The 21,804-nt window shown below is 37.9% G+C and overlaps 1 protein-coding gene across 7 annotated transcripts in view; it reads right to left on the reverse strand.

The window, feature by feature from the left end:
• Positions 1-3,591: 3,591 nt before the first annotated feature.
• ARID4B (AT-rich interaction domain 4B) overlaps positions 3,592-21,804 on the reverse strand; it is a 138,574-nt gene continuing 120,361 nt past the window's right edge. For 6 of the 7 annotated variants that reach the window (XM_027531030.1, XM_027531028.1, XM_027531032.1 and 3 more), the window contains 5 exons: positions 15,065-16,279; positions 11,898-12,011; positions 9,238-9,453; positions 8,020-8,166; positions 3,592-5,347 (listed from right to left, as the gene is read on the reverse strand). In XM_027531030.1, the coding sequence (XP_027386831.1) occupies positions 5,220-5,347; positions 8,020-8,166; positions 9,238-9,453; positions 11,898-12,011; positions 15,065-16,279 (1,820 nt within the window). In that variant the 3' untranslated portion in view covers positions 3,592-5,219. The other variant, XM_027531033.1, reaches the window with a different exon arrangement.

Raw genomic sequence — 21,804 nt, forward strand, 5'->3', positions numbered from 1 at the left:
CAGATAACATGATGGTAAACCATTATTTGCTTGGCCCTGATTTTGCTTTGAGTCCCTCAGTTTGACTTCCCATAATTGTGACCTTGTGGTATCTCACAAAGAGAAAAACTGTCCGTATCTGCAACTCAAGCATCTCCATCTATTCTATACCATCCAAAGAAGATATTTTGTTCACTTTTCTTTCAGAATGTCTTCCAATCAGATTCCTTCCTCACTCTAAGATTTCAAGAATCACTTCCTATCTGGAGCACCGTAACCTCATTGAATCTGGCCTTCCTGACACTTCCTCTCCACACTAGCCTACTGCATTCCACTTCCAGATGAGTATGTTAAATGCTAAATTAAGATTTGCATCTCCTCTATGTTACCATCACACCAATCATCGCGTTTCTTGTATGCTCATACACTGCCCTCGTTAAAGCTGTTATGCACGTTTTCCTCAACCATGTAATTTAGTGCTTAATTTTCAGTTCAGTTCAGTCGCTCAGTCATGTCTGACTCTTTGCGACCCCATGAATTGCAGCACACCAGGCCTCCCTGTCCATCACCATCTCCTGGAGTTCACTCAAACTCACGTCCATCGAGTCGGTGATACCATCCAGCCATCTCATCCTCTGTCGTCCCCTTCTCCACCTGCCCCCAATCCCTCCCAGCATCAGAGTCTTTTCCAATGAGTCAACTCTTCGCATGAGGTGGCCAAAGTACTGGAGTTTCAGCTTTAGCATCATTCCTTCCAAAGAACACCCAGGGCTGATCTCCTTTAGAATGGACTGGTTGGATCTCCTTGCAGTCCAAGGACTCTCAAGAGTCTTCTCCAACACCACAGTTCAAAAACATCAATTCTTCGGCACTCAGCTTTCTTCACAGTCCAACTCTCACATCCATACATGACCACTGGAAAAACCATAGCCTTGACTAGACGGACCTTTGTGGGCAAAGTAACGTCTCTGCTTTTCAATGTACTATCTAGGTTGGTCCTAACTTTTCTTCCAAGGAATAAGCATCTTTTAATTGCACGGCTGCAGTCACCATCTGCAGTGATTTTGGAGCCCCCCAAAATAAAGTCTGACACTGTTTCCACTGTTTCCCCATCTATTTCCCATGAAGTGATGGGACCAAATGCCATGATCTTCGTTTTCTGAATGTTGAGCTTTAAGCCAACTTTTTCACTCTTTCACTCTCATCAAGAGGCTTTTTAGTTCCTCTTCACTTTCTGCCATAAGGGTGGTGTCATCTGCATATCTGAGGTTATTGATATTTCTCCTAGCAATCTTGATTCTAGCTTGTGCTTCTTCCAGCCCAGTGTTTCTCATGATATACTCCACATATAAGTTAAATAAGCAGGGTGACAATATACAGCCTTGACATACTCCTTTTCTTTAATTTTATGATTTTATATATATATATATATATATATATATAGAGAGAGAGAGAGAGAGAGAGAGAGAGAGAGAGAGAGAGAGAGAAAGAGGCTTCCCAGGTGGCCAATGGTAAAGAATCTACCTGCCAAGCTGGAGACACAGGTTCAATCCCTGCACTGGGAAGATGAGAAAGAAATGGCAAACTGATCCAGTATCCTTGCCTGGGAAATCCCATGGCGGGCTACAGTCCATGGGGTCTCAAGGTCGGACATGACTTAGGGACTAAGCCACAAATATATATTACTTCCACCAATTAAATCATGGAACTATTCCTCTGGGAGATTTACCTCTTATACATACAAAACCCATCATACGATGTTAGATAAAATTCCCTAAATAGTAGCTTAAGTTTAGACAAAAGGTGGAGAAATGGCCTTTTGAATTTCAACAAAGAATGAAAGGCAGCCCACACTTTGGAAGGAAAATGGTTACGTATGCAAGAGACATTGGTTGGAGACAGTTAAAAAATGATCCACACTGCTATTAAGAACTGTTTTTTTTAACCATTTAGAGATCACCAATGCCTTTGAATAGTTTCTTAAACTTGTAAGGGCTCTTTTCATTAAAAAAAAATACATTTTGTAAAAAACATTAGGGGTTTCATGAAATCTACTCCACTATCTCCAATCTCCCCAGGTTATTAAAATTTACAAGATCTCACCCTCAGGTTATTTCAGAAGGAAAAAAAGGTTTTGGAGAACACTAAAAAACATATCATCTTAATTTTATCTGAGATTGTAAACTAGTTTGGTAAAATGTAGTTTAGGTGATCAGGGAAAAAAAAGTCGAATTCCAGAAATGCCATGAAATTCTCAAACTCTCTGGAGAAGCTGGGAAGAAATAGGCAAGCAAGAGGGCAGAAAAACCCAACAGTATAAAACCTCAACTCCAAAGCTGATCATCATTGTCCTTTAGAGCACTCTTTCTGTAACACACCAAGTAGATGATATTGGGAGTTTCTTGAAAAACAGGGTTTCATGATCAGGTAAAACTAAAAACAGTAGGTTAAGGAAAAAACTTCCCTAAAGTTTAAAATATGCTAATATTATAGCTCTAAGAGGCTTCCCAGGTGGCACAATAGTAAAGAATCTACCTGCTAACGCAGGAGACCCAAGAGACTTGGGTTCCATCCTTGGGCTGGGAAGATCCCCTGGAAGACGAAATGGCAATACACTTCAGTTTTCTTGCCTGGAGAATCCCATGGACAGAGGAGCCTGGAGGGCTACAGTCCATGGGGTCTAAAAGAGGTGGATGTGACTGAGTGATTAAGCACACACACACTGAAGCTCTAAGAAGGGAATGTGCTATATATAAGCCTTTCCAAAATATATTTGATAATAAATTCTCAGAGCATTTCCAAGGAAATACCAGGGACTGGTATTCCAGAATCTCATTTTTGAGAAGCACTGTTCTATAAATTTAAAAACTCATCCCTTAAATGTTAAACTTCTGTGAAAACGGTCATCACAAAAGTGAGTCAAAAAGTAAACATTTGGGCTTTTGGGGCCTTGAAAAAAGTTTTTGTTTTACAGAAAGGATTTTCTCATAGTGGAAAGGTCATTAAATGAGGCGAAAAACCCTAATTACTGATTTTAAAGGTTTGGAGCAATATAGTGGTTCTCAACCTAGATGCATATTAAAGTCACTGTCCACCACCTTAAAAAAGAAAAAAAAAGGAAATCAATATCCAGGTATCATCCCAGACCAATTAAATATGACTTTTTGAGGGTGGACCCTGGGTATTGACTATTGTTTTAACAATGCCCAGATGACTCCAAGGTGTACTAACGGGGTCGAGTACACTAAAAGCTTAACGGAGTCACAAGGTCTAATTACATTAAAAGACAAGAATAAAAAAGCTGCTAGTAATGGTTTCAAGTGTTAAAAGAAAAAGATTTTTTGATTTTTCTTCTTTAGACAAACCTACAAGTCATAAGTATTCATGTTCAGACTCAACTGAACAGTGTATGCAAAGATATAAGAATGCCTAATAACTCCTGTACATAAATCTGGTTAATGGACTTTCAATTCCTGTAGGCAGAATATTCCCTTTTTAAAAAAAAAAATAATCCTTTCTGATCATATATGCTGGAAACGTATGTTTTGGTCAGTCATCATACAGAAACTAAACTAAAATGAACTAAAATTACTTAACCTTTTAGGAACAAAATCAAGGATTCACAAACTATGGCATTTTATTTCAGAGCCTTTGCTTACATTTGTACAATATATTACATAATTCTTCATTGTTTGCAGATCCTAATATATACTTTATAGCTTTTATTCTATAAGCTTTTCTTCAAGGTTTTGCTGTCAACAAATCTTTACAGTCCTGTACAAATTTGAATAACTTGAAACCATTTTCAACAAAATTAGTTACTGTAAGCACACACTACAAGACTGAAAATGCTTTTCTTAGAAAAGTTGAATGTAAAGGATTCTGACACGTTAGCATCTACAACAAAACGCTTCAAAATTCTCACATGTCGTATTGCCAGAAAACAAATAAAACATGCCAGCTCCATCCAAAAAAAGTACACAGAACTACAATTAAAACAGTAAAACAGTCTGTACAGTAAAGTACTGTGTATTAACAGTGCCAGGTATTAAATAGCTTGAATGAACACATCCGCAATATACAAATGTCTTACAAAGGTGTAGAATTAAATACAAGTGCCAAACAGAACAGAGATTGGAATCATACAACATAAAGTCAACACAAGTGAAAACAATTTTGCGTTCATTTTGGACTTTATACAAGGCATTTAATTTTTATAGGCCTACCACCCCAATTAGCTATTTATACTTAAAATAACAACCATCCTTTTGAGACAGTTCATAGCAACAGCCTTGAACCATACTAATAAAGTTTACTTGTTCCTGAAGTCCTCTTGTTGTAGCTCATAATAAAATAAGCAATACAAATGAATTATCTGTATTTAAGGAAAAAGAAACATTTACAAGAAAACACAAAAATATAACTGTTATAATTCATTATGAATAAATATACACTTTGAACTGGCTAAGTACAATCTTTATACATTGTTTAAGATTTAATACAGTTTATTAGCCATTTTCTTTTTTCACACAATGTATTATATCAAAATTAAAAAAAAATACTGATTTATAGAAAAATGGCAAAGTACAGTAGTTCCATTCCAATTTGAAGGGGCATGAAAAGCCACTGCAAGACCTTTTAGCCTAATTCAAACCTGTAAACATGTTCAGTCTTTTTTAAAGAGAATCTTTAATATTTGGTTATCAGGATTGATGTCTAACATCCTGTTAACTGCAGGTTTTGAATTTATTACATGTGCTTGACTTATACAATTAAAGCCACCGTAAGGTGACTTGCTTTAAAAAACAATTAGCTTGTACAAATGAAAATAGGTTCGTATTTTTTCATAAATAAATGGAAAAATATCAAATGTTCCAGCTTTAACAAAATACAAGGGAATACATATACAGTAAGTTTTCTTAACATGTTCTGGCCACCCAATGACTACGCTTACTGTATTGTCTCTACAGGCAGTGAAAAGCCTCCATTTGCCACAGTGGAAGGCCTTCAAGTTACCAGACACACAATTCCCAGACAAGTTGGAAACAATTATTGCTTGAGGAAAAGCAGTCCATTGTACTTTTTCTTCATAAAAAAAGTGCACTTAAGTGCCAAGTCAGCTTGTCAAGAAACAACTTTAAATATAAAATAGTGCTTGTCTGATTTGTTTGTGCCGCTGTGCAGTATAAAAAGGCGTGGCCTCAGAGCCGGAAGTGCGCAGTGCCTGGCCAGCCCCGCCGTCACCTGCACTCGACCGACACTCCGTTCTGAGGCGCGCCGGGCATGGGCGGTTCAGCCAGCGCCAGCATGACAGCAGCCGTTATGGAGCTGGATGAAGGCGAGGACGACGACGAGGAGGTGGCAGCACCTGAGAGGAAGGGAAGCCGAGAGCTTAATAACTACAGAAAGAAGCAACACACCAGTCCTCTAAACTAAGACTCTGCTGTAGTCTCCAGAATCATTTAGCTTACCACGAGAGCAGTCAATTTTTAGGATACCATAATGTACACAAAGGAGAATCTAGTGCACCTCACGTAAGGAGACACTGCCAAACTACAGAAGTGACAACAAAGGAGAGACCAGGGAGCGTTCCTGCACTGTTCAAAGGAAAATAAACTGTGGGTTCTGTCCATGGAGATACGGAAATAAAATAAAGGGTAGACTTTCAGTAATAATGAAACCAATGTCAAAAAAAACCTTGGAATTCAATAGGAAAATCTTAATCTATCCCCAAATCTTTTCCCCCTTCCAATTCCTGTATCTTTCTGCTTCTGGAGTTCCTTATGAAATGAAATAGTGATGAGAATCGAGGGCTAACTGCTTTTTAAAGTTGGGAAAAATAACTACTACTACACATCACATCGTAACTACTGCCTTTTGTTCCACTTGGTTTACAAAGCAAATGACACATTATTATTTTCCTCAAAGAAATTCTCTCAGTGTTATAAATCAGCATTTCAAAACTTATGTTTTATGGAATATATGCACAAGGTTAAAAACAAATCATTCAGAGATGGGAAATAAGGGGTAAAAATGAATCTTCCTCTGATTCAGGACCCTCCTCGTCTTCCAAATTCCCCTCCCCACTGTTACCCCCACTGTTAACAACTGCGCCACCATCTTTAAAACGCCACAAGAAGAACTGGTAAATTACTGCCCCAGGGCCAAATCTGGTCTGCCTATTTTTGTTAAGAAAATCTAACTGGAACACAACTATGCCTATTTGTTTAGATCTAGCTTATGGCAGATTTCATACATACGATGATAGGGTCCAGTAGTTCTAGAGACTACAAGGTTCACAAAGCCCAAAATATTATCTGTCTCTATAGAAAATGTTTGCAACCCCAGTTCTAGAGGAATTTTATCTGTAGAATCTAGACACATGACATGCATATTTAAAATGAGAACACTAGTAACTTCGTTTTTAAAAATGCAAGTGGAAGCATAGTACAGAGTCTAAGTAGGTTTTTACACTTAACAATCTGAGATGTTCCTTATCAGTACATACATAGATTTACCTTTTTCTTTTCAAAGCTGAATAGTTTTCCATTATATTTATGAACCGCAACTACTTTAATTCCTAGCCTTTTGCTGTTACCAACAACAAATGAATACTTAAGAGCATTATAAATAAAAATTTAAGTATTTAAATATATTATTGGAGAATACAATTTAAGGATTTCTATCTTCTACTATAAATACTACCATAACAAACTTATTTGTGGCCACATATTCTTCCTTGGGACCCATTCTTGGAATTGGAGGTAGCCAGTTGTCCAAAGACACGGTCAAACCATTTCCCAAGATAATTGGGCCTGTGGTGCATCTACTTCATTTTATTATGCTTTGCTTTACTGTGTTTCAAAGATACTGTTTTTTACAAACTGAAGGTTTTCGGCAATCTTGCATCCAGCAAGTCTAGTGGCACCATTGTTTCCAACAGTATTGCTCACTTTGTGTATGTGTCGCATTTTGATAATTCTTACCATAATTCTAAGTTTTTCATTGTTATTATATTTGTTATGGTGGTGGGAGCAGTGAGTTTTGATGTTACTATTAAAATTGCTTTGGGATATCATGAACCATGCTCATTATTATAAAAGAGTGAACTTTTTGATTACTAAAATAATAACATAGGATTTAGAATAAAACAAAAACTTAAGCTGATGGAACAGCAGCAGGGTTTGAGAAAACTGACTTCAATTCTGAAAGAAGTTCTACTGTGGGTAATATGCCATCAAACAACACTGCAGAGAAATCATTCATGAAGGGAAAAGCCAATTGGTAGAGCAAACTTCAGAGTACTATGATGTAGTCTTATGTTAAAAAACTGCCACAGACACGCCAACCTTCAGCAATTAGCACCCATCAACATCGAGGCAAACCCTCCACCAGCAAAATGATCACAATGAAGGTTCAGATGCTGGCTAGCATTTTTAGCAATTAAGTATTTTCAACTGAGGTACGTTTATTATTCTTTGGAACATGATGCTATTGCACACTTAACAGACTACAGTACAATGTAAATATAACTTTCATATGCACTAGAAAACCAAAGAAATTCCTATGACACGTTATTGTGACATTTGCTCTTTTGTGACAGTATGGAAACGAACCGACAACATCTTGGAAGTAGGCCTGCACTTTGTTTCAGCAGCCCTGTCAGATTAAAACAACCCCCTTCCCTCAGATTTTAACCTCTCACTCCCTCTGGTCCTTCAGGTTCAATGCAAATGTTACAGCCACTCTGAATATAACACAACCCACCCAATCACTGCCTTAGCGTTGCTCCACTCTGTTCACAGTGCTTTGTACTATCTGACATATTACTAGTTGTTGGGGGGGAAGCAGATGGTAAGCTCCATGGAATTGAATATTATGGTTTGAGATAATTATTTTAGATAAAGTTTTTCCATTTTATAGATGAAGAAAATAAGCCAGAGCAGTTATTGCCTGAAGAATCACAGACACAGTTCACATGAGCCCAACTGTCGAGTCAAAACTCCTTTGTGTTTAGGTAAAGTAAGTAAAAACACTTACTTTCTCTTTCTTTCTTCTTTAAACGCTTTCTCCTCCGATCTATGGAAGCTACTTCAGATTTTAATGATAGATAATGTTTTCTGATTTCTTGCAGTTTTTCTTGAAGAATTGTAATGCGTTCAGCACTTGTCATATTTTCCAGGTCCGCTGTGAATTTAAAACTTTCATTAATATGCATTTGTGAACAAAATTTTAATGTATTAGAGAATATATAGTGTGGTTGCAGAATGAGGTCAAGACAGAGAAACTTTAAAAAAAGGCTTATAAATACTGTTTGCCTGTTTTCTCCCCAGCCTAAAAAAATACCCAGCACTAATACATGCAAGGTAATTTTTGAATGAATGTATAGAATTAAAGATCTTATGACCTAAATAAACATGGAGGTTAAAATTTCCACATTTGTGCCCCACCTCCCCCCGCAAAATCCACATATGTGTATAGCATCACCACAGTACATCATTAAAAATACTTAGAAATAAGACTGGAAAGACACCAAAATGTTTAAATTGCATATATTTTTGAATGTTAGAACTCTGAACAAAATTTTTTCTTATCTTTTTCTTATCTTTTTTTGATTTTTTTAATAACTATGCATAACTTTAAAATTGTTAGAAAAATTTTCAAATGCTCTGAAGCAATTTTCAATATCCTAAGAATATTTCCTTGCATGAGAAACTCTGAAGTAGTCTCTTTTTAAGAAGAAAAAAAAAACTTGTAATGGCTATTTTTCAGGTATACAAAGGTGCAAAGAGTAGTATAACAGAGTCACATATACTCATCCAGCTTCAATAATTAGCAATTCATTGTAAACTCTGTCTCATGTATACCCTAAACAATCCACTTCCCAGGAGCAACACTAGATTTTTTATAGTAAATTTCTGACATTATATCAGAAATATCTAGTCAAGGTTGATATGTGCCTCAAATGCCTTAACATACTGAGTAAAGTCAGTCAGACAGAGAAGGGGAAATATCACATGACATCATTTATACGTGGAATCTAAAAACTGACGACAAATGAACTTACAAAACAGAAAAAGACTGACAGAGAACAATCTTCTGGTTGCTGGGGGGAGAAGGATGGCGGGAAGGGATAGTTAGGGAATTTGGGGGACATGTACACACTGCTGTATTTAAAATGGATAACCAACAAGGGGAAAAAAATTACTGGGAAGAAGTTTCTATTGCTTCACCTCTAACTTAGCATATGTCACTTACACATCTGAAAACTCCATTTGTAAACTTTGGGTAATCGATTACTGGGTTCCTTGAGGTCAGCATCCTTATCGCCATTCTTTCCGCATTTTCCTGGAGACTGCGTCCTAGCAGGAGATTTGGTACCATGAGCCTTCATCCCAGTGGAAACTGATTTGATGGGCTGAGTCTTAGTTACACTTTCACCAGCAGAAAGTTCTTCACTATCACTACTATTTGCTGAAAAAAAATTTTTTTTAAAGCATCAGTAAACAGAAAAGTAATCATAATTTGTTACAGATTTTAGTGGACAATTTAAAAATTAACCATTTCAATTCACTACTACAGTAAACAACTTGCTTTACAGACCCTGACTAAAAACTTGGAAAATCAAGTATAAACACAGCAGCACAGCAGTTAAGGAAAATAAAAACTCTTCTTACCTGAACCGCCAATAATGTGTTTTTAAAAAATACTCAAAGTAATCTTTCATTATATCTGGTAGATTACCAAATATGCAGTAATTATTTAAATAGCTTTTAACTCTACTATATTAAAATATATATAGATAGTAGAATACAGCATTTTTTTAAATGAATCATATGAAATCTTCTTAATTTCATATTTTAAACTGTGTACATGCGACACTTTCCTACTTCTCTGGCCAAATCAATGACACATAATCATTACATTCCATAAAGAGTTCTTTGAAAATAAATTCTAAATTTTAATATATACAATAATTTCTTAAGAAACTCCTACATCATAACCTGTTGACTAAAATAAATCATAGGTTTTACCCTGATAAATACATTCAGTAATTTATGAAGAATTCAGAAGTCTATGTAATAATGTTAAATCTGCCTTTGTTGATTAAAACCTCAACAAAGTGTGTGAGTGTGTGTGTGTGTGTGTGTGTGTGCGCGCGCGCGCGCACGTACTCAGTCGTGTCTGACCCTTTGTGACTTTATGGACTGTAGCCTGCCAGGCTCCTCTGTACATGGAATTTCCCAGGCAACAATACTGGTGTGGGTTGCCATTTCCTACGTCAAGGCATCTTCCTGACCCAGGAATGGAACCTCTGTCTCTGTTTATCTCCTGCATTGGTAGATGGGTTCTTTATCACTGTGGCACCTGGGAAGCCCAAAGCCTCAGAACCAGAATGGAAATCTTTAACATCTTGACATGTGAATAGGTGATGGGATTGCTATTTCCATAAATTACCTCTTTCTGGATACAAAGCATTACTGTAGATTCTATGAGAGTTAATTCATTTGACTAAATTATTCTCAGAGAACTGTTTCCTCATTCTGATTTACCAAGATATAAGTCCAATAATTAAAATGTTAGCATATATAATCAACAGTTATAGCTCAAAATTATATGAATATGTCAACTGACTTGTTGAAAATGAGCCCTCTTGGAAAATATCATTTAAAAGTCTTGAAGATAAAAACATCACAATGTAATTAAAAAATGGCCTTGAATATCCTTTCAGTTACTCCATATGTGGCATCAATCTGGCATCAAATTTATCCATTTTCTTTTATCAATTCTTCATTTAACAATAAGCTACCCTCCAAAAAATATAGTTCAGCTGTAAAAAACTGAAAAGTATTCCAGATAGCAAAGACACAGAACAACTCCTCCCCACTGTGGTGTTCAGGAGTAAAGAAACTACACCACTCTTTTGTACATGTCTTAAAAGAATCCGTTCCCAGTCCCCCCACTGCTGCTCTGGAACCCCTGGCAACTCCTAGCTCAGCCACCCAAGGCTTGGCCCCACTCTGATGCAGTGGTCTGCCTCAGCTCGGCTTTCATGGCCTCGCTGAACACAGCCGCCCGGGGCCCCGAAGGATGCCATATTCACCGCCTGGAAGTCATATGGGCTCAGCAGAACCTCGGGGAGCTGGCCGCAAAACCCTTTTCTGCACTGAAGTGCAGGCAGGCCGGCCGATAGCAAAGGTCAGGCAGTGGAGGTGGCAGGAATCTCCTGGAAGAGCAGCAGGAGGTCAGTGTGGGGCACCTGAAAAAAAATTCTTTACATATTTTCTGCTTCGTACTTTGTCTATGAGAGAGAGAAAAAACGTGCAGCTCTCAGGAGAAATACAATATATATATTCCTGTAGACTGATAAATAGGAATCATTGCTAAAGTCATTAGTTAGAACATATTTAACCCACATATTCTTAGAGCTGCTCTTGAATACACAGTTCAGGATACTGAAGATAAAGATAGTAGGCTGCAGCTATTGGAATTATAGCTCTAAAGCTATCTTGATTGTTCTCTTCTAGGCTGATTTTGCCTGAACGGATTACAAAGCAATCAGTTTCACTGTAATAAAAAGAATATATAATTCAAGTATTTAATAATATGTAATATATATAATGCAAAAGAATTTACACATAAAACTAACAAAAATGTTGGTGTTTATATTATACTGGCTATTATTTTTTAAAAAGATTACCTGAATCAGCAATCAATACCACTGCTGAATAACAGCAAATTGCTCAATCCTAGAATCTACCTACAGTCAAAAGAGACTTCTGTGTGATTTTTGCAGGGGTAGAGACAACAATCAAAACATTAACTATCCCGTATTCTAAATACCCTTTTCTTAAAGGGAGAAAAAAACACATCCACCATTATCTTCATATTTAAAAAAGTAGAGATTTCACACTTACTGCCTTTTCCCTTCTTTTTGTTGTTTACCACTGTAGATTTATGGCTTCGTTTCTGCTTTTTTGATGAATTTCCTCCTCCCTGAGCTTCTTTCACTCTTTTCTGACCTGTACAGGCTTTGATGGGGAAAAAAACTATTAAGTAACACAAAATAAAATCAAGCTTGTCCCCAGGTATAAATTAATTCCACATTTTAGAAGAATAGACCAATTCTGAAACTATAGATGTTCTTTGAGATTTACAAGTTATCACAGAAATTATTAGAATTTTAAAAAGTCATTAATGAACTGAATTATAACACATAATAAAACTAGAGTTTTTTAAAAAAGCAAATAAAGCACTACCCTGGTGGCTGAGTGGTAAAGAATCTGCCTGCCAATGCAAAAGACATGGGTTCTATCCCCGGTCTGGGAAGATCCCACATGCTGCAGAGCAACTAAGCCTGTGTGCCACAGCTACTGAGCCCATGCTTCTGGACCGCAGGAGTCGCAACAACTGAAGCCCTCGTGCCCTAGAGTCCGGCTGGGCAACAAGAGAAGCCAGTGAAATGAGAAGCCTGCACAGAGCAACAAAGAGTAGGCCCTGCTCACCGCTACTAGAGGAAAGCCTGCACAGCAACAAAGACCTAGCACAACCAAAAATAAATAAACAAATAAAAATGTAAAAATAAAACAAACAAAGCATGCACATCCTTCTTGGCCAATGGTTAACATATAAACCGTTTACAAATCCAGTACAGTAGTTCTAAAAAACATTTCATCTTCTTGGTAGGAAGTTTTTCCAAAATATTAAGTCTCGCTTTTCTTCAAGGATTAGCCCGTCTTACCTTCCCTGATGTCCAGGCTAGTTCAAATTACAGTTTCTCCACTTCTAATAGGATCCTCAGCATCTACTGTGTTTCTAGCGTTCTAATTGTATGTATTGTTTTTCAGAATATATAGTAATCTCTTTTTCCTGAGACTTATAAAGTCTTATCTCTATTCCACTGTAGTGTCAGATACTATTAATATAACCACAATACAATCAATACTATGATAAAATTATGCCACGTTTGTTACTGCTGCTGCTGCTAAATTACTTCAGTCGTGTCCGACTCTGTGCGACCCCAGAGACGGCAGCCCACCAGGCTCCCCTGTCCCTGGGATTCTCCAGGCAAGAACACTGGAGTGGGTTGCCATTTCCTTCTCCAATGCATGAAAGTGAAAAGTGAAAGTGAAGTCGCTCAGTCGTATCCGACTCTTAGCGACCCCATGGACTGCAGCCCACCAGGCTCCTCCGTCCATGGGATTTTCCAGGCAAGAGTACTGGAGTGGGGTGCCATTGCCTTCTCCAATGTTTGTTACTAAAAGTTTCTTAATCCTGTTACAATGGTAACATATACAAGACATGGTTTTGTTGGTAAAAAAAATTGAACAAGCTATTTTAAATGTTTTCTTTGCAACTTTTTAGTTGTTTTTTTTTAATGGGTTACACCTAATTGATAACTTTTCCTAAGGCTATTTTAATATAACAAGGTGAACCATAAAGAAAGTGATTTAGATATTACCTATATTAAAGTACAGAATCTTAACAATAATTGCCATATTTCTCTCCAAAAGAGTTTAATTCTGAAACTTTCATCTCCAAGAAATAAAAAGCTTACTGTAGGCTAACCTGGAAGGCAATCTGAAATCTAAATTGTAAAACTTACATTTTTACTTTTAATATAAAGTCAAGTCTTCAATATCTGCAGATAAATTTTCTCCTTTTGCAGACAAAAGGAGCCATATTAAACAGGTGCTTAAGAATTTATTTTTAAAGAGATACAAATTCTAATAAGTTCTGTAATATGCTTTGATTTGATAAGACAGATATATCCTAAATGAAGTTCTCAAACTGCTTACTTTTTAAGCTAGTTAAGATTAAGATTCAAAAGGGTAATACTGACCTAGTCTATCAGAAGACAAGCTATCAAATTTCTTGTTGAAAACACATCTCAATCTTTCATAAGATATGAGGAGCACGGTGAGGATGCAACCTCTTCAGAATTATGATTAAAAGTTCATTATATTATTATTGAAAGCTTTTCTAACCATCTGCAATAAATGCTTCTTTTATCTTGAGGATATTTATGCCTGGATAATTCAATTCCATGAGACAGTACAAACACAAACATAATCACAGTAGCTATGTGTATAAATATTTAAATAAAAAAAGATCATTGAAATCTGCAACTATCTTTTTTACTTAATATTTTTTGAAAAATGTTTTATTTGTGTGATAGTTATGTCAATTATGTCTCAGGGAAACTAGAAAAAGAAAAGAAAAAAGGTTTATGAGAGAAAACTTAAAGTTAACTAATTTGGTCTAGATTGTATCTCTTTAAGTTTACCTAAAAACCTGAAATCAGTATAATAAAATCTGATATGTTACATAACATATATACCCGAGTGCTTTACAGTGGAAAAGTGTGTTTCAAAGCCAAGTGTCAGCTTACAGTATACTGATTTAAAGACACCTGAATGAAGTGGTTTTTAAGAAGAATGATGTCAGAAGTATAGCTATGGCACCAATAAAAAGCCACCAAGACTTCAGGGAAGTACAACACAGACATTGGTCCTTCAATTTGGAAGCTAGGCAACCAAGCAAGCATCAAATTCCTTTACAAACTCTCACATAGTAGTCAGGCTCAAAAATCAGTTTGACATGGTTATCTGAGGAGAGCACAGCCTGGACAGTTGGTTGCTCCAAACCCCTACATAGAGAACTTTGGTTAAGGGTGGACGAGTCCATCAATAAATCAAAATGTTAGTGACAAACTGCATGGGACAACTGCAAAAACAACATTAAAGAAATATAGTTAAGCTGCTCATGCCGTGTAGTCAACCAGTATATAATGAGTTTTCAAACAGGTCTGGATTTGGGCCTGGGTGCATTTTCTAATAAATAGCACATGATCTGGTCCACTGAGAAACGTCACAGGTGGCTGAAGTGAAACAAACACTCAATTCTCAAGCTGTTACATGCATCCCATCCTCCATTACCCAAATTACCTTTCACATGGCCATTTTCACCATGTTCACACAAGTACTCCACGTAAACACCTCATGTTGTAATGAGGGACATGAAACCCCTGCAACCGTAAGGGGGGGAAAATCATAAACCACAACACTGGGGCCTATGGCCTCACCTTTCTCGGGATGCTCTGCCTCAGGCTGATTGCTGCTGCTCGAGCTCACACTGGCATCAAAGCCCGTGGGCGAGCTGTTCCCTTCTGACTGCAGGTCCTGGAGCTCCCCAGCGACACTGTCCACTTCGATCGTGCTGTCGGTCTCACTCTTGATGCTGCGGACTTCTTCATGGTTTGGGGCCAGCGGCTCTGACACTGTTACAGAAGGTGGCTGCCGACCGGCTTCCGTCACGGTGACTGAGGAAGGGGACTCGGGTGTCGTGGGAGGGGTATTGAGCACTGAATTGCTGCCACTGCTCGGAAATTCCGATTTTTTGTCACTGACCTCCGCTGGCTTCTCCTCAGTGGGTTTGCCCTCTGCACTCGCTGAGGGCGGAGCGGCCAGATCGGTGTTGGGGGAGCAGCTCTCCTCCTCGGCCACAGTCTGCAGGGACCCCTCAGTCGGCCCCTCTTCTGGGGCAGGATGGGGTGGGGAGGCTGCAGCCTCAGTGTCAGAGTCTGAGAAAAGCTCCTTCAGCGTTTTTTTAGGCCACTGACCCTGAATACTTGACCAGACATCTTTTCGATCTTTTGCTCTGCTGTTCTGAAGTCTTTCATCAGAGTTATTTAAAAGTTTTATCCTTTTTTCGGCCACTTCTGAAAATCCTGAATAGAAACCAGTTGTCCGTAGAGACTTTCTTTTCTCCTCCAAACCATTGTATTTCTTAGTCGGTGTCACCTTGGCTTTGGACTTTTCTTCTTCGTCCTCATCTGAGGAGCTATTGCTACTGTTTTCTATGCAAAGGGCTTCTTTGTTCTTGGCTTTATCCTCCTTTTTACTGGGGGAGCCACTTTTTAAACACTCCTCAGTATTGCAGTACCTTCTCTTACCACGTTTCACTGGTGGCTTTGAAGATTTATCAGCGGCGTCCTTTTTAACATCCTTTCTCTTTTTTGTGACTTCATCTTCTTCTTCATAGTCAGTATCTTCAGATAATGCTTCCATATCTTTTCTTAAGCTTTCTGGAGATTTTGACAAGGGTTTGGCTATTACCAAATCTGTGTGGACTTTGTTTTCGTCAAGCAAAGATGAACTGTTCTGTTCCTCTTTGGATGTAAGATCATTTCTGTTGTGAGTCAAATGATCAATCTTAGATTCTTCTTTGCCATGGTTATCTAAGTCTTGAACACCTGTTTCATCCTCTTGTTCACTGTCTTCAGCAGAACTTTCAGAAGCTAGAAAAGAAAGAAAAAACAGTGAGTATGATAAGAATACCAGCAATGTCTTCTCTGGGCCCCCTAATGTAAACAAGTATTAGCTCGTATGTTTATAACCACTCCAGGTTGCTAGGTTTTATCCTCATTTTACAACTGAAGAAACTGAGCTTCAGAGAGAAGATATTCACCCAATGATGGAAATGTTATATATCATGACTATAGTGAGAGTGAAACTACTGTATGCTTTTGCCAAAACTCATCATATTGTAAACATAAAACTGGTGACTTTCATTGTTTGTAAATTTTACCTCAATAAAGTAGATTATAAAAAAGAAAGAATCTTCTCCAAATTTATGAGCAGAACATAGTGGAGTCAGGATGTAGTTCCAGGATGTTCAAATTCCAAAGTGTATATTCTTATAAAAGTGTAGTCTTCACTTTCAATGTAGCAATGACAACTCAAAATTTTGTAAGCAATGTATTTCTGCCATAGAGCTTTAAAGAACAACACAATTAACTTTATACAAACATCAGTTCAGTTCAGTCGCTCAGTCGTGTCTGACTTTTTTGCAACCCCATGGACTGCAGCACACCAGGCCTCCCTGTCCATCACCAACTCCCAGAGTTTACTCAAACTCATGTCCATTGAGTCAATCATGCCATCCAACCATCTCATCCCTTCTCCCGCCTTCAACCTTTTCCAGCATCAGGGTCTTCTCAAGTAAGTCAGTTCTTCGCATCAGGTGGCCAAAGTATTGGAATTTCAGCTTCAGCATCAGTCCTTCCAATGAATATTCAGGACTGATTTCCTTTAAGATGGAAAGGTTAGATCTCCTTGTACTTCAAGGGACTCTCAAGAGTCTTCTCCAACACCACGGTTTAAAAGCATCAATTCTTCGGCGCTCAGCTTTCTTTATAGTCCAACTTTCACATCCATACATGACTACTGGAAAAATCACAGCTTTGACTATATGGACCTTTGTCAGCAAAGGGATGTCTGTTTTTTAATATGCTGTCTAGGTTTGTCATAGCTTTTCTATCAAAGAGCAAGGATCTTTTAACTTCATGGCTAACAGTCACTGTCTGCAGTGATTCTGGAGCCCAGGAAAATAAAATCTATCGGTTTCCACTTTTTCCCCATCTATTCGTCATGAAGTCATGGGATCAGATCCCATGATCTTTTTTGAATGTTGAGTTTTAAGCCAGCTTTTTCACTCTCCTCTTTCATGCTCAACAAGAAGTCTTTTAGTTTCTCTTCACTTTCTACCATTAAGAATGGTATTATCTGTATATTTGAGGTTGTTGATATTTCTCCCAGCAATCTTGATTCCAGCTTGTGATTCACCCAGCTTAGCATTTTGCATGATGTACTCTGTATAAAGGGCTTCCCAGGTGGCACGAGTGGTAAAGAACCTGCCTGCCAGTGCAGGAAATTAAAGAGACATGGGTTTGATCCCTGGGTTGGGAAGATCCCCTGGAGGAGGGCATGGCAACCCAATCCAGTATTCTTGCCTGGAGAATGCCATGGACAGAGGAGCCTGGCAGACTACAGTCCATAGGGTCTCACAGAGTTGGACACGCTTGAAATGACTTAGCATACACTCTGCACAGAAGTTAAATAAGCAGGGTGACAATATGCAGCCTTGTCGTACTTCTTTCCCAATTTTGAACCAGTCTGTTGTATCATGTCCGGTTCGAACTGTTGCTTCTTGACCTACATACAGGTTTCTCAAGAAACAGGTAACGTTGTCTTGTATTCTCATCTCTCTAAGAATTTTGCACAGTTTGTTATGATCCATACAGTCAAAGGCTTTAGCATAGTCAAGGAAGCAGAAGTAGATGTTTTTCTGGAATTCCCTCGCTTTCCTTATGAGCCAATAAATGCTGGTTATTTGATCTCTGGTTCCTCTGCCTTTTCTAAACCCAGCTTGTTCATCTGGAAGTTCATGTACTATTAAAGCCTAGCTTGAAGGATTTTGAACATAATCTTTATTAGCATATGAAACAAGTACAGTAGTTGGAACATTCCATGGCATTGCCCGTTTTTGAGACTGGAATAAATACTGACCTTTTCTAATCCTGTGGCCACTGGTGAGTTTTCCAAATTTGCTGACATACTGAATGTAGCACTTTAACAGCATCATCTTTTAGGATTTGATAGTTCAGCTGGAATTCCATCTCCTCCACTAGCTTTTTCCATAATAATGCTTCCTAGGGCCCACTTGACTTCACACTCCAGGATGTATGGCTCTAGGTGAGTGATTACACCATCATGGCTATCTAGGCCATTAAGACTTTTTTTGTACAGTTCTGGATATTCTTGCCACCTTTCTTAATCTCTTTTTTCTTCTATTAGGTCCTTACCATTTCTCTCCTTTATCATGCCCATTCTTGCATGAAGTGTTCCCTTGCTACTTCCAGTTTTCTTGAAGAGATCTCTAGTCATTCCCATTCAATTGTATTCCTCTATTTCTTTGCACTGATCACTGGGGAAGGCTTTCTTATCTCTCCTTGTTATTCTTTGAAACTCGGCATTCAGTTGAGTGTATCTTTCCCATTCTCCCTTGCCTTTCACTTGTCTTCTTCTCTCAGCTATTTGTAAAGCCTCCTCAGACAACCACTTTGCTTCTTGCATTTCTTTTCTTGGGGATGGTTCTGGTCACTGCCTCCCGTACAACTGTTACAAATCTCCGTCCATAGTTCATCAGGCATTCCGTCTACAAGATCTAATCCCTTAAATCCATTCATCACCTCCACTGTATAATCATAAGGGATTTGATTTAAGGCATACCTGAATGGCCTAGCGGTTTTCCCTACTTTCTTCAATTTAAGCCTCAATTTTGCAGTAAGAAGCTCATGATCTGAGCCACAGTCAGCTCCGGGTGTCATTTTTGCTGATTGTATACAGCTTCTCCATCTTTGGCTGCAAAGAATATAATCAATTTGATCTCGGTATTGACCATCTGGGGACGTCCATGTACAGAGTCATCTTTTATGTTGTTAGAAAAGGGTGTTTGCTATGACCAGAGTGTTTTCTTGACAAAACTCTGTTAGCCTTTGCCCTGTTTCATTTTTTACTCCAAGGCCAAACTTGTCTGTTACTCTGGGTATCTCTTGACTTCCTACTACTTTTGCATTCCAATCCCCTATGATGAAAAGGACATTTGTGGGGGGGTGTTAGTTCTAGAAGGTCTTGTAGGTCTTCATAAATCAGTCAACTTCAGCCACTTCAGCATTCATGATTGGGGCATACACTTGATTACTGTGATGTTGAATGGTTTGCCTTGGAAACGAATTGAGATCATTCTGTCATTTTTGAGACTGCACCCAAGTACTGCATTTCAGACTCTTCTGTTGAGTATTAGGGCTACTCCATTTCTTCTAAGGGATTCTTGCCCACAGTAGTAGATATAATAGGTCATCTAAATTAAACTTGCCCATTCTCATCCATTTTAGTTCACTGATTCCTAACATGTCAATGTCCACTCTTACCATCTCCTTCTTCACCACATCCAATTTACCTTGATTCCTGGACCTAACATTCTGGGTTCCTATTCCATACTGTTCTGCACAGCACTGGACTTTACTTTCACACCAGACACATCCACAACTGAGTGTCATTTCCACTTTGGCATAGGTTCTTCATTCTTTCTCGAGCTACTAATAATTGCTGGCTGCTCTTCCCTAGTAGCATATTGGACACTTTCTGATCTGGGTGGCTCATCTTCAGGTGTCATATCTCTTTGCCTTTTCATACTGTTCATGGGAAGAGTACTGGAGTGATTTGCCATTCTCTCTGTCAGTGGACCACATTTTTTCAGAACTCTCCACTATGACCCGTCCATCTTGGATGGCCCTACAACAGCATGGCTCATAGCTTCATTGAGTTACGCAAGCCCCTTCACCACGGTAAGGCTGTGATCAATGAAGGAGCAAGTAATACATATAAACACTGAAAACTAATTTACTCTCATAACAAAATACCAACAGCTCCTCTTTTCTTCCTTCCCCACCTTTCAAAATCTTATAACTATTTCCATTCATAGTTACTATCATCATCTCTTAATAATATACTATTTGTTGACATATGTAAGCAATGAGAATTCTCTTGTTAATACCTCCATCCCCTCCTGCCACACTTTGTAAGTGGTGTTGGAAAAGCTGGACTGCTAAATGTAAATCAATGAAGTCAGAACATACCCACACACCATACACAAAAATACACTCAAAACAGTTTAGACTTAAGTTTAAGACATGACACCCTAAAACTCCTAGAAGAGATCACAGACAAAATATTCTCTGACATAAATTGTACCAATGTTTTCTTAGGTTCATCTCCCAAAGCAGTAGAAATAAAAGTAAAAATAAACAAATGTGACCTAATCAAATTAGATAAGATTTTGCTACAAAGGAAATAACAACCTATGGACTAAGAGAAAATATTTGCAAACAATGCAACTGACAAGGATTAATTTCCAAAATATACAAATTGCTCATACAACAACAAAAAAAGAACAAACAACCCAACTGAAAAATGGGCAGAAGACCTAGACCTACCTATCTCTAAAGCAGACAGACAGATGGCCAACAGGCCCATGAAAAGATGCTCAACATCACTAAGTATCAGAGAAATGGGAATCAAAACTACAGTGAGGCACCAGTCAGAATGGCCATCATTAAAAAGTTTACTAATAACAAATGCTGGAGAAGGTGTGGAGAAAACAGAACCCTCGTACACTGCCAGTGGGAAAGTAAACTGGTGTAGCCACTAAGAAAAAGAGTATGTAGGCTCCTTAAAGAAGCTAAAAACAGAGTTTTTAGTCTTTCCTGCTGTATGATCCAACAATCCCACTCCTGGGACATCTGGAGAAAACTATAATTTGAAAAGATACATGTATCCCAATGTTCACAGCAGCAGTAATATATAATAGCCAAGACATGGAAGCAACCCTAAATGGCCACTGACAGATAAATGGATAAATAAGATGTGGTACATATATACAATGAGATACTACTCAGCCATACAAAAAGAAGGAAACAATGTCATTTGAAGCAACATGGACGGATCTAGAGATTATCACACTAAATGAAGTTAAATCAGAGAAAGACAAATACCATGTATCATCACTTACATATGGAATCTAAACTATGACACAAGTAAATTATTTTGAAAAAGAAATAGACTTGAAGACATAGAAAACAAACTTATGAATAACAAAGGGAAAAAAAAATTTTTTTAATTAAAAAAATAAAATCTTTCCTCACTCAAAAAAAAAAAAAAAAAGAATAACCAAAGGGGAAAAGGAGTGGAGCGGGTGAGTTAGGGGTTTGGGCTTAGTGGATACAAAGTACTATATGTAAAATAAACAACGAGATCCTGTCTAGCACAGGGAATTATATTCAAAATCTTGTAATAAACCATAAAGGAAAAGAATATGAAAAAAGACTACATATATAACTGAACCACTTTGCTATATACCAGAAACTAACACAACATTGTTAATCAACTCTACAATAAAAAAGAATGAAATCAGAAACAAGAT

Source organism: Bos indicus x Bos taurus, chromosome 28 (genome assembly GCF_003369695.1).
Source record: "Bos indicus x Bos taurus breed Angus x Brahman F1 hybrid chromosome 28, Bos_hybrid_MaternalHap_v2.0, whole genome shotgun sequence".
Taxonomy (NCBI): domain Eukaryota; kingdom Metazoa; phylum Chordata; class Mammalia; order Artiodactyla; family Bovidae; genus Bos; species Bos indicus x Bos taurus.